We start from the raw sequence: 13,971 nt of genomic DNA, 5'->3' as shown, positions 1-13,971 counted from the left end.
TTGACAAACATGGGTGGGTATTCCCTTTTATTATTCAACAGAAATACATGCTAGAAATTCAGAGCTTCATTCTAGGATAAACAGCACAAGGCGCTGTTTAGTTATCCATAGGAATGAAAAACAGGTACTTACTTGTAATGAAAGCACACTACTGCACACTGAATAGGTAGGAAAAGCACACTGCTTACTATGGCTTTCTTACTTCTTGAGAGAAGACTCTTCTACTCAATTTTCTGATCTAAACTTCGAATGCCTTCTAAGAGAAGCTGAAGCTCCTTATATAGGGAGCGGAACTCAAACTAGAATTCAAAATACAAAATGTACAGGACAACTCCGTGACTTCTGCTTTTCGTAGTGCTCCTGCTGGTGGAGGTCGGTCAGGGAAAAGCAAAAAGGAAAAAGTGAAATGTTTTTCACTTAACCTTTTCTTTTGAAAAGGAAAAAGCAAAAGTAGCTTTAGAAAAGTCTAAAGTTCTACAGTTGCTATTTTGGTGCTGATTCTTCACCTGTAGCTTCACATGTTCTCGTCCGTTTCAGAATGGTGGCCAAAGACAAAGGAGTTGTTGTCTGTCTGGGCCATGCGAGTTGTTGTTGCATTATCCTCGACGTCTGTATCAACATACATCTTATAGTGGTTGTCATTTTCAAGCTTTTCCACCCAACGCATGCATGCCATTGTCGAGTCTATCTCTTTTTTGGTTAGAGATAGGAATATATCGCTGCTGACTACGTCAGGATGATCGTAAGCAGTGATAATTGTCTTTTCTCCTGCTGCCAGGAATGTGTTGTTGATGTCTTCAGAGATGATCTTTTTGATGTAGTCAAGAGCCATGGCCTTCATCCAGGGAATGCTAGAATTTGGTTGGCCGTTGTATGCTACACAGGCTGGTTGAAGATATCTTCTTTGAATAATTCTCACATAATGATATGGAGGAATATATTCAACTTCACCATCTGTCTTCTGGATCCATTCAGGAGGTGTGGATCTGAACTTCAGACGAAGCATACAGTTGTCTTTTCTGATGTTCTTGACCGTGTTGACAATAATAGGCGGCAAGCCTCTTAGATCATCATTAGTTTTAGTCCATAAATTATGGACAAAACCATTTTCAACAAGCCATAGCTTGTGTTCTTGAGGATGTTCACTCTGAACATTTACCAGGTATCTTCCAACATATGGTCCTGAGACAATAAAGAGGGTTGGAGGAACTAGGTTTTCAGGATTGTGCCTTCCTATCAGATTATGGAATTCATACCAGTCTGATTCATTGAGTGCTATGATAGGGACCCTAGCACTTTCTGGACTTTCAAGGAAGGATAATTTTTCTTTCCTTACAGCACTCTGCTGTGTATGAAGCTCTTCACCTTGTGGTCTACCATTCTCGTAGAGTTCTTCAGCTAATGCAAACAGAGCTGGGAACATTAATCCACTGCTTCTTTCTTGAAAGGCAAATAAGAGATTGTCCAGGATTGCCTTCTGGTGATACGCTAGTCTCCTGCCAGTTCTGAACACAGGAGTATCAAAAGTTCTTAATTCATAATTAAAAACATTTATAACTCCACTAGGAGTTGGTCTGCTTTTTGGCAAAGCAGCAGCCGTCAACGGTCTTGATGTGCCTTTACCGTCTGCCGTTTGAGACGGGCTAGCCAATCCTTTACCCTGGGATTGATCAGTTGAGGCCAAGCCTTTTGAGCTTAGCAGAAACCTTTTAAGGATTTTCTCCTTGGTTTCTTTTGGATCTTCTTCAGATTCCTGTTCTTTCCCAGTCCTTCTGCTTCTGGGATTACGACCTTCGTCGTCTTCTCTTTGGCTGAACATTGCCAGTTCTCGGGTCAATGCGTCTGGAAGATAGTTCTTGTTTCCTGCAATTAATTCAACAGTGTAATCATATTGGTTAAGAAACAATTGCCAGTTGGCTAATCTTCCTCTATCAGCAGCTTTGTCAAGTTTAAAATTTTTAAAATTCTTTACTCTAGCACAATCGGTGCGGACAGTAAAGGTTTTTCCCAGATAAGCTGGAGAATTTAAAATTGTTTTCTTGACAGCTAAAATTTCTTTTTCCCCTGTGGGATAATTCAGTTCTGCAGGGCTGAACTTGCCACTACAAAATTTGCAGATCTTTTCAATGTTAGTTCCAGGCGCTCTCGCCAGAACAACACCGGACCAGTAATTATCACTCGCATCTGTCTGGAGGATAATTTCATCATTCTCTTCTGGTTGTTGAAGAGGAGGGAGGTTCTTGCAGAGGTTTTTTATCTGCTTCACGATCTTTTCATCATCTTCTGTGAAGTTCCATTTCTTTTTGGAACTTGTCTTGGGAGATAACATTGCTGTTAACCCTGAGATTCTAGGGATGAAATCTCTCCCATAATTTATGACACCAAGGAATCTCTCTAGACTCTTAGCATCAGGAATTTTGTCTGGGAACTTCCAGATCTTTTCAAGGATGTGAGGTTGGAGCTTTATGACTCCATTCTTGATGTTTATTCCTAGGAAATCAACTTCATCGAGGATAAAGAAGATTTTCTTCTCACCTAGGATAATTCCATGCTGGACTATCAGCTTTGCTACCTCGTAGAGGTGCTTCATGTGTTCTTCTCTGTTTTTGGAGAAGACCAGGATGTCATCTATATAGACGACGCAGAACTCCGCTACATGCTTGAAGATGTTGTCCATCTTTCTTTGAAAGATTGAGGGAGCTTGTTTGAGACCAAAAGGCATTACTAGCCACTCGTAATGACCTTGTGGTGTTCCAAATGCAGTGAGAGGTACACTCTCAGGATGCATCTTGACCTGCCAGAAACCCGACTTTGCATCGAATTTCGAAAAGACTTTAGCTCCTCTGAGCTGGTTGATCAGGATTCTGACTTGAGCGATCTGATATCCGTCTTTGACAGTCTTCTTATTGACATCTCTATAGTCAATAACCATTCTAGCTTTTCCTCTTAGATTCTCTGCATGATTTCTCACGTAGAATGCTGGAGCATGATGAGGGCTAGTGGAAGGTTGAATTAATCTCTTCTTCAGGAGATCTTCAATATCACTTCTGAATTCTTTTTGATCTTCCTCTTTGTACTGAGGAATGGCTTTGACATGGCAGATAGCATTCATGTCATGCAATCTCAATTCACAGACCACTGGGTCTTTTTCCCAAAACTTCTGAGGATTTGTATCCACATTCTGCTCGAGTAGTTTCTTGATTTTGTCAAGAGTGGGAGTTTGTTGAGACTCAAGCTTGTTCTGAAAGTGCTTGAGGTTGTGCTCATGGATGAAACTAGCTTCTTCATCTTTACTAGCTTCTTCTTCTTCTTCTGAAGATTCTTCAACAAGCAGTTCTTCTTGTTGTTTGATTTGGAGTATGGGTTGAAATTTGGGTTTGTAGGGGGTAAGATCACCACTATTCTGTTGCGATCTCTGATACTGAGTAGTAAAACCGGGACCGGTCACACTGAATGCATGTGTGAGGCGGTCAGCCCAGAACACCCGTTCTCCTTTTCTGAAGCCTATCGCTTCTTCATCCTGAATGAATCGTTGTTGGAGAATAAAATCATTGCCCAACAAGAAATCAGATCCTTGGCCTTCAGATTGCCAAACATTCTGGATGATAAATGTTCCTCCACCAATGGTGATATGAACATTTTTTGCTACTTTCTTCATGGTGAGATGGCTTCCATCGAATGTAACACCAGTAGCTGACTTTTTCTTGTCTTCGTTCCAGAGTTCGTCTGGAATTGCAAATCTCTTTGCAACAGTAAAACCTGATCCATTATCTACAAAAGCATGTAGATGATATTTCCTGTGATCAGGGAACTTGAGTCCGATCTCTATGTAGTTGCTGTATCTACTTGTAGAGACGACTTTCGATTGGTGAGGCTCATTTTCTTGAGCTTGTTCCGTTGGAATGAATGGTTTACATTCTTCTGGAACATTTTCCTGAGTGGGTGATTTGTCATCATCATCCCAAGCTGTAGGAGTTATTTCCTTGCTGTCTGGATTACTGAACCAAGGGGGAGGATCATATCTGACTTTGTAATCAAACTTGCCGGAAGGTTGGCCAAGTAGATCCCATGTATCAGTATCCGCAGCTATCTCTTGTCTTTCTAAGAGATGAACATTTTCTGGTATTTCAACCAGTTCAATATCTTCATCGATTGTTTCTTCACCGATGATTTCTTCCTTTATTTCTGAGGAAGATGGTTGTTCCATAGTCGTTTCTTGGACTACAGTTGCTGCAACATTCTTTGTTTGTTCCATGGTTTCCTGGAACAGAGTTGCAACTTCTTTCGCTTTTTTCTCAGCGAAATACTCTTCATATTCTTGCTCAACCCATTGGCTGACAAGACCATTCTTGGTCTTTCTTCTTGCTTCAGCTATGAAGCATTCTTTGTGGTAAGTCTTCTTAGACTCTTCGCAGAACATAGGGAGACCATTCTTCTCGTGACATAAGCAGTAGTCACAGACGAATGAACCAGGGTTGACCTGATAAGAGGACATGAAGGATTCTGTCTTGCTTTCTTCCCAGTTTTTGACTTTTAAAACGTTCATTTGTCTGGATTCGAAGTACTCTACTTCAGAATCTATCTCAGACTCTTCTGATGAACTTTCTTCTTCTTCGGACCAGGCCGAATAGACTGACCTGTTGTCATCTTCATCATCAGAATAGGCTATTTCGTAGCCTTTCATGTTTGCTACCTCTACTATTTGCTCATATTCTTCAAAGAGAGCTTTAGTAGATCTGTTACCCTTTTCCGGGCATTCATTGGCATAGTGCCCTTCAGCTTTACACAACCAACATCTGCAAGCTTTCTTGCTAGGTTGTTTATGCTGCTGAGTATTCTTCTTTTTCTTGAAGAATTTCTTCTTTGGATCTTCATCCTGTTGCTTCTTGTAATTGGAGCTCTTCTTGAATCTCCAATTATTCTTTCTCTGATTACTCTTTTTGAATTTTTTCGAGTAATATTTTTCTTTTTTCTTCTTTCTGTGGAATTTGGATTCATGACATCCCCAGTTAGTGGGCATATCCAGTATTCCGTAACAGAAATTTTCAACTCCTTTGAGTTGCTTCTTGGCCATCTTAGCTCTAAGATTGGCTTTGCATTGCTCCTTTAGTAGTTGTCGGATTCTGTCGGCAATTCCTCCAACTGAAAATCTTTCAATTGGTTTTTCAGCTATGCTTTCTCTCACAGCTGTTCTCCATGGTTCAGGGAGCTTTCTGTGCAACAGATTAACTAGATCAGTATTCTCTAGTTCACCAATTGTACAGTAATATTCCTGAAATTCATTCAGGTATTCTTCGAAATATCTCATGTCACAGATCTTGAGAGCATAGATATTCGACTTTGCCGTTTCTCTGGCTTTCTCACTCAGATTTGAGAGATCTCCACAGAATTGATCGTACAGGGGTACTGCAAAATCATACGGAGACTTTGAATTTTTTATCTCTTCAAGCCAGTCTCTTCCTCTGGTAGTTTCCTTGAAAGATAGGTAGTACTTTTTTGCTACTCCAGTGAGAGTAGTTTCATAGTACACCTGCAAATCTGGTGCTTCAAATTTTCCAAGGGTGAGTGCAGAGGCCATCATCAGGCTATCTACCCATTGGTCAATGGTTTTTCTTTTGTCTAGACTCTTGTCTAGATTCAACCAGATGCCATAGTTCGTGATCGGAACTCTTGGCAGATTGTCCTCGGGGACGAATCTTTGAGAATTTCTTTCTCCTTTTTTACCCGTGGGGGCTTTCTGAACTGGGAGTTTCATTTCCCTTGTTTCTTTTTTTATGAAAGTTCTGGAGCTTCCTCCTTCTTCCATTTCAACATCTTGGTAAGGAAAGACTTTTCTTGTCTTTCTGCATTTGAATTCTTTCATTTCCTCGATTAGTTTTTCTAATCGTTCAGGACTTTCACAATTCTCAGCTTCTTTGTAAAGATCATAGAGCTTCTCATCTCTGAGCATATGGACTGGTCTGCATAGATCAGCTTCCAGATCTTCTTCTGATATTGGTTCTTCAATAGTGGGTTTTGTTCCACTGACACCGGCTTCTCTGGTGCTGTAGCTTCTTCTCAGAAGACTGCTGTTTATCCTGATATTTTCAGGACAGACATCACTTTTCCTGTGATCTTCAAAGTTGAGGCTGATTTCTCCAGTGCGTCTACTCTCGTAGATCTTTGCTTTTGCTCTTTCCGGCAGCTTTTTTGGACCGGACAGTTTCCATTCAAGAGGAAAAGTTACTTCATTCCAAGCAACCTTGTGAATCTGCTGTGAATGGTTCTTCTGGCTGGTGAGGAATCCAGTAGTGAGACCAGGGATGTTGGAGATCCTTGTCTTTGGTTCCACTGTGGTGCTCATCAGTTTATAATACACTCTGTATACTATTGCCAATTCTTGCATTTCTTCTTTCATTGAGATCCCGTCTGTCTTGACTCTCAGTCTGAGGCAGTGGGCTGCATCTTTCAAGCTGGTTGAAAAGTTGGGGAAGCAGTTGAAATATGCTACCTGGTTGCATAGTGATGCTTCTAGAGTTCCCAACAGACTAGCTTGGAAGTCTGTCAATCTGTTGTCTTGCAGGACACATAAGACTGAGCAGTTGATGCCTTCTCTTGCCAATAGTTTTATGCCGACTTGGACCGCTCCAATGTGCATAAATTGGTATTGCTTTGCTTGTGCTCTGGCAACTTCAGCAGGGGTGATCATCAAGAGATCTGTTTCTCCTGTTGTTGAGGGGGTTGTGAATTCAAGTATTTTGAAATGATGGCTGTCCATCAGGTCAAATGTTCCCCGTCGGTAGATCTGTTTGAAATCTAGCTTTGGAATTGAGGAGTTTTTTACCTCATGCTCGATTTCGTTGTATTCAAATTCTTCAGAATTTAGGAGTTGAACTCCTTTCTTTTTTCCAAAGATGCTTAACATCTTCATTTCTCTTTTTTCTGTATTTCCCGGGTTTTCATACCGGATACTAGACTGACTAGTAGATGGTTCCAGAAAAATCATGTTAGGAACAAGATTTGAATCTGGTTTCTCTAATGGTTTGAACCCATTAGTCTTCTTTTTTACTGTAGGCAATTTCTTGTCCTTCAGTATAGATTCCAGCGTTTTTTGCTGTTCTTTGATTTTTCTACTGACACTTGTCAGTCTTTCTTCTTCCGTTTTTGGAAGTTCTTTGATATAATCCAGTTTGTTTTCCAATCTTTCTAATTGGTGGATTATAGCAGGTATTGTTTCTAGTGTCGACTGACATCTAGATATTTCTAGTAACATCTTCTGATATTTCTCATCAGAAGCTTTTAGTAGAGAATTTATTTTCTCTAGTAACAATTCGGACATTGTCCCCATTAAGGAGGGGTTCTCCTTTGAGCCTTTTACAAGCTCTGATACCAGTGATGTGCGGATCTAACCAATGCTCAAATAATTCAGAGGTTTTTGTTCCTCTTTCAGAACATATAAGAGATTTTCTATCTCTTCTTCTATTTTATAAATTCTATTTTGAAGTCTATAAATGATATCCCAATAGTTGGGAGATTCTCTATTAAGATTATCTCTATAGGCCTTCAATTTTCTCAATTTTTCTTTTTCTGTTTGCAGTTCTTTTTCAGTATGTTTGCAGATAGCTACTAATTCGAGTCTGTCAACGATCGCAATTATGAATAGTAAATCGTACTGTTTATCTTTGAATAGAAGATGAAAACTAACAGACTTCTGTTTAAATAATTTTGAGAATGGGCCCACCACGTTTCATAATCGTAACAGAAATATTAAATATATATAAACATCACAAGGGTACAGCTGGAAGAAAAAGTGAGAGTTTGTGCAAGTGAGAAAGAAAGAGACAGATACTTGTGTGAAAGGGAAAGGAAATAATTAGCTGGGGTTTTGGGGAAGTATTTTGGTAGAATCGGGGTGTATGAGCATTATCCCTTAAATAAAACAGGATGATAATATTGTCAATCTACTCTTGTATTTTATTATTTTACTACTTGCACTTAATTTTTGTAAAGTTAAAAGTGGAGTGTCAAAATCACTCCTTTAAAAATATCATATCTACACACAAAATTGAGACCTGAGAGAATTATAATTTCGTGGACTCTAATTTTTAATCTTGAAGCTAATACCAATTATCATCATGAAAATTTGGTTAACTGGCAAGGTCATTGTAACCTCAAGTTCTGTTAGGGCAGCTGAAAAGAATGTAATTTTTTTTTTTTAATCCTGATTTTTTATTAAATTATGAGCATACTGACCACAAGCTCCAACCTAAGGCCTGCAGATTTCTGTTTTATACATAGAATTCAAGGGATAAAATTTGAACGTTGATATACATTAGCAATATACAATTAAAATTGACTTTTTACAACATCTTTAGTATCGACTCTCGATCATTGACATTGACCATCATTAAAAAAAATAAAATGCAATTATTTTGATAATCTCGACGTATACTAGTTGTTTTACTGTACCAAATATATACACAGCTTGCAATTGCTAGCTGGGTGTGATATACAATGCACATATGAACTCTCTATGTGAAATTTGGCAGGTCTCACTCAACCGCTTCCTATGATTCAAGGCATACTCTCTCTATATATTCAGAAAAAATCACTTATTTCCTTTACTACTACTCTACTACTACTGTAACAACAGCGGAGGATTACGATCGAGATGAAAACCATGAACATGATAGTTGTTGTTCTCGCAATGGCAGTAGTATTGTTACATGGAGCAGAAGCTGTACTATACACAGTTGGAGACGACTTGGGTTGGGCTATTCCTCCTGGTGGCGCTGCTACTTATGCTGCATGGGCTGCCGAGCATAGCTTTGTAGTCAACGATGAGCTAGGTGAGATATATGATCCATTGTCCATGATGATCGATCTTTCATAACACTGTACTTGATCGTTGTGTGTTTGTTTGTTTTTTGCAGAGTTCGACTTTGCAGTAGGTGAACAAGACTTGGCCTTAGTAACCAAGGATGATTACGACAGTTGTAACACGGTGGATCCCTTGTTGCTATTCCAGGAGGCAGTTACACTTCAGTTTATCGCAAGCGACACATTTTATTTCACCTCCACCTTGGCCGGGCACTGCACCAAAGGCCAAAAGATTGCCATTTACATCGGCGCTGCCCTGCCTCCTAGTCCCAGTCCAACTCCATGTCCTTCTTCATCAAGTGCTGATGACGCCCTAACGGTAACGGCCAAATTTGTGTCTCACAAGATCATGGCCAAAGGAAACTAGTTTGTGCTTGCAACGATCCGCATATGGAGAGTAAATGAAATTGAATAATAACTACACTTTGTACCATGTGTCCATTGTGTCATGTCATGTAATCTGAAAATGTCAATAAGATGATGATTAAACACGAAGATTATGTTTGATTATTTTTTATCTGAGTTTTTATAATTTATTATTTATTGAAGCATGAAAATTATATCATTTTGTTGAATATTATGAGAAAACTCGTCATTAAAAACATTCAATGAAAAACATAAAAATGAACGCACTTTTGTCGACCCGAGTTATCCTCCGCAAACCTAGCATATTAGTAGTGTATGCTTTTTGTGTTTCGAACGAACAGAATCATTCTTATACGTATATAAGAAAAGACCAGTGTGTCATACGCCGGTCCGAAGACTCGAGCACAAGCAACGGGCTTTTTGCGATCCAACGGAATTCTCGTATTGGGTCTAATATCAGTTCCATTTTCTTGTTTTGTTGGGCCTTATCTTTTTTGTATTTGTGTATCCGTTTGTGAGATGTATTTCGTTCGGCCTTTGTGTACATAACTTGTAGAGGCATTTCTGCGAACCCCTTGTCCTCAGCTTGTAGCAGAATATGAAGCTTTCTCATGACTTACCTAAAAGGCGATCAGAGTTATCTGCCCACTACTTAAGACGGAGGACCTCAGTGTTAAATTCCTAAGTAGCTAGTTATACTTATATATACAAGGGTAAGGCTAATTTGGATACTTGTAAATTAAATTGTACTGCACTATTGGATTTATGATCGATTAAGCCTTTTCGGCTAGAACTTAGCCAAGGTAATAAGATCAAGTCCCATGCCAAGGCCTGCAAATTAATCTGTGTTTTGCCGAGTTTAAAATACAAAAAAGAAAGGTTAAAATCCATAGTAATTTTAAACTCTGTACGTAGCAACTATCAGTTAAAAGGTTCACTTTGGCGGCATAATTAGTATCGACACTTTGGCGGCATAATTAGTATCGACGCTCATTGACTCATCACTGCATATATCAATCAAATAGGAAAAGAACATATGAATACTCAATTAGTTTTGATAAGAAATATATACTCATAGAGACTGCAATTGCTGGCACTACAAGAAAAATCATGTTTAACAACATGCAGTTCACGTTGTCAATCACTTTTGACAACGTTTGGCGCATGTTGTAGATGCCAGAGTCATTAAAAGTCCCCGAGTCCTTAACATCGTGCTTTGCACGTTGTCAAAAAGAGGCAAAGCACGTTGTTGTAATTATTCAACAATGAGCTCTGCACATTGTCATAAATTTTCAACAACGTTTCAAGCGCATGTTGTAAGTTTTAACAACACTCTCAGCATGTTGTCTTTAGTTTTCGACAGCATACATGGTATGTTCTCATATTACTGGATACGTTGTTATAAATTTCAGTACATATTATTGCACCCAATTTGCTGGGCTATCCTGTACCTCTATAAACATTCACCATTACTAAAACACATTCACATGCCAGTATTAGTACACACTAACCATGTATGAAAAATATACATTTCATTAGGAGGAAAATATACATTTCATTAGGAGTGTGGAGTGCCACATTCTCTTATACATATGTTCTTTACAAAACAAGCATGACAAAGTATTGGATTCTTTGTTCATCAGCATTGACAAAACATGCATGGTACTTCCTGACCTACATAAATTCTCTAGTATACATATGAAAATATACTTTAGGGTGTAGATCTTGTCTAATCTGCATAGCTTCCAGGTCTTTACGAGACTTGAGACCATCTTTGGACTTTCTCTTCAAATTCAAAAGTGTACCAAGAATACTATCACAGATATTCTTCTCGATATGCATTACATCCAAGTTATGACGTACAAGGAGAACCTGCAAATCAAAAAATTCAAGAAAGAATTACATGAAGGGATTTGGTAGTAATCACACAGTATTAACAAATCTGCTCAAGTGTCAGCATTAAAAACCAATCCAGCCACATTCAGCAGCAAAACTAAATATTTGCAGGACAACAAATAAAAATAAAAACAAAGATATAAACATTCAACCAAGGCGATCAAAATGGACTATAAACATAAACATCAAAATGGACTCAAATTCAACAAAGCGGTCAGCCGAATTAGGCACTTCAGGCAACCAACATGAAATATATATAAACAACATACTGAATTTTAAGCTCTATAGAAGCACCAATCTGAGCTCAAATATTCTGGAATTCAGAATAGTGTTCACTTTACTCATATAGTGCCATGAAGAATATTAAAGCTAAGATTGTAAGAGAATGACATACCTTCCAATATGGCAACTTGAAGAATATTGACTTTTTCTTCCATATGCGATGAGGTAGTCTTTCACTCTTCTTTTTCCCCTTCTTTTTCAGTTCTTTGTCACCTATTTTCCTCTTCTTTGTCTGTTCCTTTTCTCTATCAAATTGCAGCCATTGTTTCTCCATCTTGACAGAAACTGTACCTCAAATTATAAGGCACGAAATCATATATAGCATAGGCACATTAGTCCTTTTGAACTTAGAACTTAGAACCACTACCACAATACCACTCAATTGCTATTCCTTCTAATCTAATTAACACTTTGACAAGGACAAGGACAAGTATTAACTACACAGATCGATGGTAGTTTTTCTGTAAAATAAGGTACAAGAAGACTAATGAGAAGGAAATTATATGGACATTATATGAATGATGAGAACTTTCTAAAGATTATCAAGGAAAAGGAAATTCAATAAATAGTTGTAAATTTCATTATGCAACATGATACCAGTGATTGAGAATGGTATATTAGATGATCATTCAATCATACAAATTTGTGTCTTGGATGCTATCACTTTGGCAGTTTAGTAGGTGCAACTGATTTGAAGCTATGACATTGCTGGAAACTATAATTAATTCCTTCTCTGGCAATGACCTCAGAAGCAATAAAACCAACTACTTTGTCTTTGTGGTGGCATAACCTGTTTTGATAATAGAATGTAGGGTTTGGTGTGTCTATGGCTTTCAGATCACATCCCCTGCTGCATTCTTTCCTCATGTCAATATTTAAAAAAAGTATGAAAATAGCACTTGCTAACCACCAAGGCTTCTGAAAATATGAATATAGAAATAAGGAGGATGCAGTTGGAAGATTGAATGAAATAGAACAGTAACAACACTATCCAGAGTAATTCGATCAAAAGCTAAACTGACTTTGCTGAGGATATCAAGTTCTGTTTTCTAGCAATCACACAATGAAACACAAGAAAAAAACACTTAGGTACAATCTCTCTCTAGCCTATTGCATGCTTTGGAGAATTCAAATACGCAACTAAGATAGCTCAAATCACCTACTGCATTCCCCATCGCAGCACATGCATGCACAATTCAGAAGTTCATTACACTTTAGCAAAATGCTGTATCAAACTTTCTTCTCCTTGTCCAAAAATGACCTCATACTCTTTTCTCTAGTTCCAAAGTTCTTTGCTAAACATATCTAATCCAAGATCCAGCTTAGTTTCATTTCAGTTTACCCAATCAGTATGTCAAAGTTGATAAGAACGCTGAAATTTTTTCCAGGAACTTCAAATTTTTCTACTTGTTACTTAATGCTTTCAAACCAAACAGAACCAACCCAGTTCTTATTCTATACGATGCCAAATTACCTAGCTAATTGCTGTGACTGAATTAGTAGAGAGGAGTAAAGTGTTAGATACAACGCTCTAAAAATTACTATTCTGGTTTTCTGCGACTGAGTTGGTAATAATCATGCACAGCAATTTAGACTACAACTCATTCAATCACACTGAACTTATATGCATTCACATGTATTCTGATTACATGTAGCCTAAATGTGTTAAATCAAACTAAAGGCCTTCCCCAATCAAACTCACACATGGAATTTCCAATTTACCTCATATATTTTTGAAACTAAACAATTTGCAGAATTATAAATGTCGAAATTCCATGCTATTTGCTGTACCTATTTTCTCAAAATGCAGAAAACTAGTCATAGATTGCAGCTAACTAAACTTTCTTAATCAATTGCAGATATAAAAAGAGAAGCCCATTCAATTCCACATAGCCACATACTCAATTGCCCCAATTTCCGAACCAAAACACCGCCATGAACGAACAATAAGTCAAAAGACAATACCTGTAATCAGAATCGAAAAAGCATTGCAGGAATCGAAGGGAGTAATGCGCAGGGAAGAGCGAGCTGATCTTCTTGGGAATCAAGGACAGAGAAGCTGAGTTGAGCTGAGAGATGTTGCGAGTGAGTGAGTGAGGGAGAGAGATATTTGAGCTTTTGATTTTGATACCTTGAGAGAATTTGAAATTGAAAACTGAGAATGAAGAGCGATAGTACCTGGAGATGAGTTGATGGCGGGAGAGAAGGACTACTTGAAGTCTGAAACGACTAGGTGGCTCCAACACCGTCGAACATTATGAAGGTCACCGTCGACTATGGCGAGAGCTTTTGGTGCGGGCGTTTAGTGATTTTGTAAAAGCTAGGTTAACAAAACTTCAATTTTTTCCTAAAATTTAGAATAAAACTGACTGCTCTCCTCATAACTTTTTTTTTTTTTTTTTTTATCTCAAAGTCTTAACAGCATTCGTCACATGTTGTTATTTTGAAAAGTTTTCCACAACGTGCACACCTGCTTGTTGATAACTTAATTGACAACTTGCAGATAACAACACGCAAAGTAGGTTGTTGATAACCAAATTAACAACGTGCAAATGACACATATGGTGC

The 13,971-nt window shown here is 38.2% G+C and overlaps 1 protein-coding gene and 1 long non-coding RNA gene across 2 annotated transcripts; one reads left to right on the top strand and one right to left on the bottom strand.

Moving 5' to 3' along the window:
* Positions 1-8,637: 8,637 nt before the first annotated feature.
* Positions 8,638-9,226, top strand: LOC112190166 (umecyanin). The gene is made up of 2 exons (XM_024329587.2): positions 8,638-8,828; positions 8,913-9,226. The coding sequence occupies exons 1-2, from the start codon at positions 8,651-8,653 to the stop codon at positions 9,224-9,226; spliced, it is 492 nt and encodes a 163-aa protein (XP_024185355.1). The 5' UTR covers positions 8,638-8,650.
* A 1,514-nt stretch (positions 9,227-10,740) lies between these two features.
* Positions 10,741-13,747, bottom strand: LOC112190055. The gene is made up of 4 exons (XR_002932216.2): positions 13,582-13,747; positions 13,369-13,472; positions 11,516-11,688; positions 10,741-11,097 (listed from the first exon to the last, which is right to left on the bottom strand). It is a non-coding gene; the product is annotated as an uncharacterized LOC112190055 (long non-coding RNA).
* Positions 13,748-13,971: the final 224 nt, after the last annotated feature.

The sequence above is a fragment of the Rosa chinensis genome, chromosome 2 (genome assembly GCF_002994745.2).
Source record: "Rosa chinensis cultivar Old Blush chromosome 2, RchiOBHm-V2, whole genome shotgun sequence".
NCBI lineage: Eukaryota > Viridiplantae > Streptophyta > Magnoliopsida > Rosales > Rosaceae > Rosa > Rosa chinensis.
Note: the sequence above shows the minus strand (reverse complement) of the source record. Positions and strands in the feature narration are given on the sequence as shown.

Excerpts from the sequence above, each read along its gene's own strand:
- LOC112190166 (XM_024329587.2), top strand. The coding sequence starts at position 8,651 with ATGAAAACCATGAACATGATAGTTGTTGTTCTCGCAATGGCAGTAGTA. Across the intron at positions 8,829-8,912 it reads TGTAGTCAACGATGAGCTAG|AGTTCGACTTTGCAGTAGGT; the intron begins GTGAGATATATG and ends TGTTTTTTGCAG.